Genomic DNA, 10,085 nt, shown 5'->3' with positions numbered 1-10,085 from the left:
TGTTTGGGGTGGGGGCATCTGTGCGACGGGAGTGTTTGGGGGGCATCCGGGCGACGGGAGTGTTTGGGGGCATCCGTGGGACGGGAGTGTTTGGGGGGTGGTGGGGGGGCATCCGGGCGACGGGAGTGTTTGGGGGGGGGTGGGGGGCATCCGGGCGATGGGAGTTTATTAGTGTGGTGCTGGGAGTTATGTGTATGTGGTGCTGGGTTTGGTGTGTATGTAGTGTTGGCGCTCCACGTGCGCGCTTGGGATGCGGGCCCTGAACGGAGGTAGTGAGAGAGGGTTTGTGGGGTGTTGTGGTGTACGGGAGTTATTTGGGGGGGGGGCGCATCCGGGCGATGGGAGTGGTTGGGGGGGCATCCGGGCGACGGGAGTGGTTGGGGGGTGGGGGGGGCATCCGTGGGACGGGAGTGTTTGGGGGGGGTGGGGGGGGCATCCGGGCGACGGGAGTGTTTGGGGGGGGGTGTTGTTTGGCATCCGGGCGACGGGAGTGTTTGGGGGGGGGGGGCATCCGTGCGACGGGAGTTTATTAGTGTGGTGCGGGCGGTATACAGGTGTGTATGTATTGTTGGCGCTCCACGTGCGCGCTTGGGATGCGGGCCCTGAACGGAGGTAGTGGGGTGTTGTGGTGTACGGGAGTTATTTGTGGGGGGGGGCATCCGGGCGAAGGGAGTGTTTGGGGGGGGGGGTGGGGGGCATCCGGGCGACGGGAGTGTTTGGGAGGGGGGTGGGGGGGCGGTATGCAGGAGGGTTTGTTGTGTAGATTGAAACACGGATGTGGCAGCAGGGTGAAAGCGAGATGTGTGGTCCGTGGAGGTGGTTTTTGTGGTGCATAAAGCAGACATGTGTGAGGAGGTGTATTAGAATGGAATGAGTGCTATGTCATTTAGTGAAGCATTGATGTTGCAGGAGTGTTAAGGTGATGTGTGAGGCCCTACCGGGAGATGTGTGGCGTGCTTCGTGGTGTGCATTGGTAGGGGGGGGGGTTGTGAACAGGTGGTGTGTGTTCCATGATGGTGCGTTGTGTGGAGGTGGGGTGAGCGTGCGGTGTTGTGTGAGGGTGGGTAGTGTTGCAGTGGTGAAAAGAATATATATATATAGCTAAGAGTCTGTACCTGATTCCGCAGTTGTTTTGGTTGAGAGGTGAGAGCTGTGAAGAGCAATGAGGGTTAGGTGCTGTGAAGCGTTACCAATCTCCCAGAGAACTGAGGTTTAGGTGTTGTGAAGCGTTACCAAATCTCCCAGAGAACTGAGGTTTAGGTGCTGTGAAGCATTCCCAAAGGTCAGTGAGGGCTGGGAGAGTGTGGCAGTGGTGTTGGTGTGTTTGGTGTGTTGGGCGCAGGCCAATGAGAGGTGTGCGGGGGCGGGTGTGGGGCCAAGGGAGCAATCTCATTGGGCTGAGTCAGTGGTGTGAGGTGTGCGGGGGCGGGTGGGCCAAGGGAGCAATGTCATTGGCCTGAGGCAGGTCCAATGGGATTGCCGCTAGGGACACAGGGAGGGACACAGGGAGACACATACAGACCCGGACACATAGGACACTTTCAGAAATATATAGTAGATACACTGGCGACACACTTTATTCGAGCTTGGCTAGTCCCACGAATTCGGGTATACCCGGGTGTATTGAGGTTTGTGACTGTTTTCTGCCCAGAGTACATTGAGTTATTTTCCAAGCAGGATTGAAGCATTTTATTCCCGCTGGCTGCAATACTGCACAGTATATATATATAAACTGCATTACAATTCATGAATTTATGCCATCTGGTAGACACGCGAAGCATTGCAGCCTATTAAATCCTAATCATTATCATTTAACAGATCAGCCGCCCATCAGCCAGGCATGAACCCAGGCTGGGAAGGCAAATGCAACGGGGCTTGTCAGAGGTTAGGAGTGGCGCATTCCAGGTATCTGCCAGGTACATACCGGGTATTTGCTCGAATAAAGTGTGTCGGTGCAGTATGTGTGTATATATATATATATATGTGTGTGTATATATATATGTATATATATATATATATATGTATATATATATATATATATATATATATATATATATATATATATATATATATAGTTTCATTATTTGTATATGTACAAAGGACTAGAACGCCAGCTGTGTAAAATGGGAAACCAGCAAAAATCCTATTTATGTAATCCTTGTCTCAAAGCTGATTACAGATGACTATTTTCTGACTGGTTTGATCTTCAAACAATGCTAATGCCTGTAACAATTTATTAATGCATGGCAGAGCAAAGTCCTTACTCATTCTCCAGAGAGAGCTAGAGATTTACTGTATGTAGTAGAGCATTAATAGACTTACCTCCCATCCATACACAACGCGGAGAGATACGTGTGAGTACACCTAAGGTATCCGGGAAATATGATCATTTAACCATATGAGTTCCAGAGAGGCTGCGGAGACCAGATTCCCACAGCCCCTCCGGCCCGCCGATCACGTGACTGCTTGGAGAATTGGTCACGTGATCGCCTCCATTACCGATGACGGAACAGAACGGGAGGAGTCATCCCCCTTCCGTCCGCCATGTCTGTGGTTCGATGCGATCTGCCCTAGGAAAACAAGCCGGATTTTGTGGACGTGGCTCCTACATTCTGGGCCCAAAGGGTTAAAGGAGTTTTGTCTTTAAAAAAATAAAATAAAAATGATTTTCCCCCTTAGTGGGGAGCAGGGGGTTTCCTGAGCTGAATTGCATTGATTTGAACGCTGGGGACCCCCTGCTCCCCGAGTTACTTACATCTGAAGGGGGTGCCAGTATCGCACTTCTGTTTAAAAGTCCCACAGCACTCGGCCAATAGGAAGCCACAAGGGATGACATGGCGACTTCCTATTGGCCCACGGGAACTTGCCCAACTGGAGCTGATACTGGCTGCCCCTTCAGATGTAAGTATCTCGGGAAGCAGATGAGTGTTTGGGAGGTAAATGGTCTCTCGCTCGCTCTCTCCTCTCCTCGCGCACACATATACAAGGCTCTGAATCTCTTCTTGTTACTAAATGTAGCTGCCCCCTGTAGGTTCTGAGACTGAGTTTGCCGTTTTTTTAGCCATGTCAAGCGTGATGAAATATCCTGCAATTTAAATGTTCTTTTTAAATTCTTTTTTAAAGAATCTGGAACTATTTGCGAGCACAGTTAGGGCAATGTCACACACCGGCAATTTTTGCTAAATTTGGTTTCTGCTATATTTACTCATGTGCGTTTTGGCGCTTTTTGACTGACCCACACAGGTGTATTTCGGCGCACTCACATCACTTGCTGCTAGGGTTGCCAGGTGGCTTCACTGAAAATACTGGACACAATGGTGAAAGGGGCTATGCTCTCCACACGCGTGCACACACACACCTCTCTCCGCTCCATGCTGTTTCCTCCTCTCCTTACTGCCACCCACAGGATCCTGACACCTCCGCCTGATTGGCTGCTACTTGGTAATGCATCCAGCCAGAATGGAGGAAGCTGCCCAGCCCCCTAGCAACAGCCCTGCTTTCTCCCTATTCGGGGAAATACCGCGGCTCCTAGCTGGTCCGGTCTCTATGTCAAGAGACGCAACACTGGACACATACTTGTCCAGTATTACCTCTCATTTTTTACTGGACAGAGTGTCCAAAAACAGGACAGTCCATGTCAACACTGGACACCTGACAACCCTGCTTTCTGCACCTCTGTTTTAATGCATATCTACAAACTCTAGGTCAATAGTGTGATAATGATTCAGGTTTTGCATTTACTGATCTTACTTGGGTATAATGGAGTAAGAGCTGAATCCCGGTCATACCGCTAACCTGGAGTCAGTTGGCATGTACAGTACACTTTGTACTTTGGGTGTAAGTCATTTGGTAAAATTAAGAAACCGGAAAGCATTACAATTGTAAGCATGTTGCATATCTCAGGGCCTATGAATAAATGAACATTTCACGTGTTAAATATACATTTTGTAGTTTGAAATTGCTTGATTATATCCATATTTGCTTCCAGTGATCTACAACAAAGACCTTCTGGCTACCTTACACCTCTTGGTCGCTCTAGCTCAGCACTTCCAGCCCGACCTGGCTCTTCCACCTGGAGTGTGTGTCGAAGTGATCGTGGTGGAGGTAATTATGGCTTTATTTTGCCTATTAAACCTGTTTTTTTTCTGTGGTAAGCTGGCAAGCTCATTCTAATAGAACAGGGACCACTTTACACTATTCATTCTAGGAAACAAACAAGATCTAGTCACATTGGGACAATATCAGAATAGAACTATTCTATGGCCCAGATCCACTACGATCTGTTGAGTCACTTAAAGGGACAATCCAAGCCGTTATTTTGTTTTCCTCATTTTTTTTAAAAACAGGTTTGAAGTGGGGGGTGTCCGGAGCTGAACCCCAATAATTTCAGCTTGATCCCCTGCTTCCGGAGATACCTGCCTCCAAAGGGAGTGCCGGTATCTCTGCAGTTTTTAGCTTCTTCGCTACATGGGCCAAACCTGATGACATCAAAGCCTCCTATAGGCCCGAAGGGCCCGGGAACTTTGAAAAGGAGCCATATAGTGAACCCTGGAGTAGCTACTGGTGCCCCCTACCGGGCGAAATATCTCCGAAAGCAGTTGGTCATCGGAGCTGAAATGCATGGGGGTCAGCTTCGGAGACCTCTGCTTCAATTCTGTATTAAAAAAAGAAGAAACAACATTTGTTTGGGTTGCCTCTTTTCCGTAACCTAACTGGGCATCACATTAAGCCTAACCACATATCATCAGAAGCTAATAACGTAACGCCCGTAAAGAGCATTACGTTACCTATAAATGCCGTTTGTAAAAATGATAGGCAAATGAGGTTAACACGGGGTCTTAATGTTACTTTCGTCAAGTCATACCCAAGTAATAAAGGCAATTGGGGTGCCTGCTGAGCTGTGTACTAATGTAGTCAAAAGAGGGTGCTATCTGGGAACAACCAATAATTATACACTAAAGATTCCCAATATGATGCACTGTCAGATGACCTCTGAAATAAAATATAACTTTGAATTTAAATCGTGAAGATAACGCAGCAACAGGGGGGAGAAACTGATGGAAAGCATTAAACTCGCAGTGCTGAGAGCACGATACACTGGCCTAGGAATCTGTACACAGGATGGGTCGTTCCGTGGGGATAGACATCCGCAGGGCAGTAGTGACATCGGGCGTCGTGAGTGAGACTGAGACCGGAGTCTCGTAGAAACAGCCGCATGCTGTGTGATAGCTGCGTTTGTAACCCCACGATAGAGGATTGCCCACCCCCCCCCCCCCCCAGGGCAGGTTTAAAGGATTAAAGGATATCCCTGCTTCAGTACAGGTGGCTCAATCAGTGAGCCACCTGTGTTGAAGCAGGGATATCCTGAAAACCTGACCTGTTGGTGGCTCTTGAGTTCAGGAGTTGGCCACCCTTTGCCCTATGGATTAACCCAGTTGCTGCCAACGCAATATGTGGTACATCACTTTGGCTACAAAGGGGTGAAGAGAAACTATTTTTCACCCGTTGCTTTTATTTCTGGCCTAGTTACTAGTTTGGGAGACCCATTCATTCATCATACATTATAGCCCCCCCCCCTCCTCTCTCCCCCTCCCATGAATAATAACTGTTTGAGGAACCCAGAACACTGCATGGTAAATAATACCTCTCCACTCTCTCACTGGGTGGGTATCACTCTGATTCCGGACAAATTCCTCCCGTCACATTTATCATTTTCTTTCCCTTGGTTTCTTTGGGATCCCCAACTCTACAATATAACAAGCCTCTCCAGAACTGCAGGCTCCGTTACCCACTCGCGTTGCACGGAAGTCCCCTGCGCTGGGAAATCACATGATGGAGAATGATGGGGTAACATCTGTATCTGCCATTTCAATTAACCCACTTACATCCCCAGTGTTATTATATAAGACACACAGAAACAACAAATTGTGAGACCTATATATGTATAATTAGATTTTGTTTCATTAAAGTTGGATATAATTGACATTAAATCACTTCTGAAAATACTTCAAACTGATTTATTGTTGGCTGTTTGTTCTTTTCTGAGTACCTGTCCAAAACAGGGGAGCGCAATGAAGTAACCAGTATATATACTGAAATATACAGTACTACTGTATAAGTACGGATATAGGATAAAGTATCTGACGTCTAAATTTATCATGGGTTGAACTTGATGAATGTATGTCTTTTTTCAACCTCATCAACTATGTAACTATATGTAACTTGTAACCGAAAAGCACAAGAAAAAAAGCAAAATATAGTGCAATATATATTATTATAAGTGTTGAACTTTTGGGAATCTGGTGGTTAAGAATGATACTTGCATATCCCCAAATTTCAACGGTGTTTAAAAAGTAGTTGTACTGTGCCCTCCTGCTGGTGACCAGGAGGATAACTTGAAGTCTGGTCCCGAGAGCTACAAGTACAGCAGTTTGTCTGGGTCCAGCTAAACTAATACAATTATTTATTTATTTTTTAATTTGGGTATTTTTGCTTTAAACATCTATGGTTCACCATGAAAGGTTCCAAAACTTGAAACATAGCTCCAATTTTTACATGCAGTGTGGTAACCAAAGGAGTTTTACAATTAGATGTAATCAAGTATGCAATTGTATAATAATTCTGAAAAGCCACGGTTAAAATAGTTGCCTTGAAACATTTTGCTAAGGAAAAATGACTAATGTAATTTTCCATCCAAGAGGTAAATGTTAGCTGTTAACTAAAAGGTCAAATACTAAAATGGATATGTATTCCATGATTTGAATTGTTTCCTATACTAATTACATGTGACATTTGCTTTGGCCTGACAATTCACTGAGTGATTTGATGTTTTTTTTTGTCCAATGCACCAGCCGACCAAAAACGGCATGAAGACAGAAAAAGCAATGGAATGGATCACAGCCCGCCGGTGAGATCATATTGGATTAAGTTATATATTTTTGCTCTTGACCACACTTTGTCACCTATATGTTTAGAAATCAGAAACCAGTAACAACAATAAAACCTGTGTGGGATGGAGTCCTGTGGGTTTAGAAGCCATTGAATAAAGACTTCCGATCTTAGAAGTGGGAGACTAGTTTGGCCAACATGCCGTTTGACATTTGGGTTTCTAACTATATAAGAAATTATTTCCTTATAACCAGTCATGCATCCCTTTGGGTGCCTCATGATGATGATGATGATAATAATAATAGCAGCATGTTCTTATATAGCGCTGCTAGTTTTACGTAGCGCTTTACAGAGACATTTTGCAGGCACAGGTGTCCCTGCCCCGTGGAGCTTACAATCTATGTTCTTGGTGCCTGAGGCACAGGGAGATAAAGTGACTTGCACAAGGTCACAAGGAGCCGACACCGGGAATTTAACCAGGTTCCCCTGCTTCAAACTCAGAGTCTTTACTCACTGAGCCGCTCCCTCCCCATGATGTTTGTAGCCACCACATCATTGGCCGCAGCACGTTGTGGCTACGTCACAGGATTTCTGTGCGTGTGTACGGGAGATCATGTTGTGTGTTCTTATGGAGTGCCGAACGAGATCTGGCAGGGAGAGGAATGGGAGAGGGCTCCTCCCCTTCCGTTAGCCTCGTCACTGACGGTCCCGATCACGTGATAGCAATGCAGCACTCAAAGGGTTAAACCAATTTTACCGCCTGGTACTGCAACATCTCAAAACAGTGAAGAAATTCCAGCAGTTCCTGTACATAAAGCCAAATCTCTGATGTTTTACAGCAGGTAACAGAGATATTTGTTCGTATATACTGTAGCACAAGCCGTGTACTCCGTGCGGCACATAGAATGTTCAGGCACGATTATACACCGAGGCACAGGGAGATAGAGGCACCGGGAGATAGAGGCACAGGGAGATAGAGGCACAGGGAGATAGAGGCACAGGGAGATAGAGGCACCGGGAGATAGAGGCACCGGGAGATAGAGGCACCGGGAGATAAAGGCACCGGGAGATAGAGGCACCGGGAGATAGAGGCACCGGGAGATAGAGGCACCGGGAGATAGAGGCACCGGGAGATAGAGGCACCGGCAGATAGAGGCACCGGCCAAAGGTCACTAGGAAAACTGATGGGATTTGAACCGTGTTCACCTGTTTCAAAGGCTGTGATATTACCCCAATCTCCATTGGGTTGCCACTGTCAGTAGAAAGCACTGTTCACAATATTTTAAACACAGACACATCGCCCACACACACATCACACACAGACACATCTCACACACAGACACATCGCCGACACACATCGCCCACACACACATCGCCCACACACACATCGCCCACACACACATCACACACAGACACATCGCCCACACACACATCACACACAGACACATCGCCCACACACACATCGCCCACACACACACATCACACACACACACATCACACACAGACACGTCGCACACAGACACATCGCACACACATATATTGCCTCCATTATAAACTCTATTTTGTCTTTTGGCCATATCCCTAAGGCCTGGAAAATTGCTAGTCTGCAAAAGTGGTGACAAAGACATTGCCTCAAACTACAGACCTATCTCTATTCTACCTCTAGTCTCCAAGGTCATGGGAAAATGCGTTTATTCCCAACTAAGCCACTTTTATTAGTCAAAACTTCTTAGTCAATTCCAAACTGGCTTCCGACCAAATCACTCCACAGCCACAACCTTCTTAAACATTTGCAATGAGATTGAATGTGCTGTGGAGCAGGGACTGTTGACTGGTGCAGTATCCCTAGATTTTGCAAAGGCTTTTGATACGGTTGACCATGCTATTATGCTAAATAAGCTCCTAGCCTCTGGTATTAGACCACATGCTCTAAAGTAGTTTAACTCTTTATTAATCAGGAAGATCCCAACATGTGTCTATCTCCGGCTCCAACTCTAACTACTTGGATATTACCGGTGGGGTCCCCCAAGGCTCTGTTCTGGAACACTTTCTTTTTCCTGTCTTTATAAATGAGCAGCCCATAGTGGGCAAGTCGTCGTCTTGTCTGCACATGGATGCTGATGATACTATCCTATATGCATGCAGCCCCAGCCTCTCTGCCCAGAAAAATGTGCTGCAATCTGATTCTCACAGGTTGAAAACTGGATCACCCAAAACAAACTGTTTTTAAACACGGACAAAACAGTAACTGGTGTTTGGGACGAAGGCTAAATTTCGTAAGCTTCCATGACAGAGCTACTGATTAGAACCAGCTCTAACACTAATCTTGCCTCAGTTACTAGCTTTAAATATTTCAGTATGTGGCTTGACTCCAATTTAACATTTGGTTTTCATACTGACTAAGTGAACTCCAAACTCTATCCCAAACTAGGTGTACTATATAGAAATAAATCCTCCCTAAGTCCATTGGTCAGTAAGCGCATTGCACAGCAGATGCTAATGCCAATTATTGGCTATGGGGATATAGTGTATGGTACAGCACCCCAAATTCACCTCAGCAAACTAGACTTTCTTTACCACTCAATATATCATTTTGTCTTACTATCTAACTTCAACACCCACCATTGTGATATGTTAACTCAGCGGTGCGCAATGTGGGGGTCGCGAACCCCAAAGGGGGCGGGAGATTGTGCTGGGGGGGCGCGGGCAGTTGCAGAGGCCCCGCGCTCTTCCCCCAGGCATTTAAATTAAATGCTGGGGGATCGCATAAGGCCCCTGCAACTGTTTACTTACCGGGATTCAACCGTCTGTGTTGCGTCGCCATGGCAACGCGACATCAATAGGCGCCGCGGCACCATGTGACCTGACGTCACACACCCACGCAGCGTCATCTGACGCGGATGAAGGTAGGCGGGGGGTTGGGGGGAGGCACGAGAGCCGGGGGCAGATAGACAGGGGCGCAGCACAAAAAGTTTGCGCAACCCTGAGTTAACTGAACTAGGTTGGCTATCACTCGAGTGCAGGCGCAATATACATCTTTCCTGTCTTACTTTCAAAAACTTTCCGGACAAGTTACCCAATTATCTGAGCAGGCTTCTCGCCCTTACTGTACAGCACACAGAACTTATCTTCTTAAATCCGTCTCCAGAAACCTTAGGTTGGATCCCATTTTAAATTAGTTTGTAACTGTAAATTGT

General features: G+C 46.7%; 1 protein-coding gene across 4 annotated transcripts in view; it reads left to right on the top strand.

Annotated features, from left to right (window-relative positions):
* Positions 1–10,085, top strand: part of PARVG (parvin gamma) — a 51,627-nt gene that overhangs the window by 25,002 nt on the left and 16,540 nt on the right. For all 4 annotated transcript variants that reach the window (XM_075602773.1, XM_075602772.1, XM_075602771.1 and 1 more), the window contains 2 exons: positions 3,989–4,104; positions 6,852–6,907. In XM_075602773.1, coding sequence (XP_075458888.1) covers positions 3,989–4,104; positions 6,852–6,907 — 172 coding nt within the window. The remainder of the gene's footprint in view (positions 1–3,988; positions 4,105–6,851; positions 6,908–10,085) is intronic.

This window comes from Ascaphus truei, chromosome 5 (genome assembly GCF_040206685.1).
Source record: "Ascaphus truei isolate aAscTru1 chromosome 5, aAscTru1.hap1, whole genome shotgun sequence".
NCBI lineage: Eukaryota > Metazoa > Chordata > Amphibia > Anura > Ascaphidae > Ascaphus > Ascaphus truei.
The sequence above is the reverse complement of the archived record's forward strand: the minus strand, read 5'-3'. Positions and strand labels throughout refer to the sequence as shown.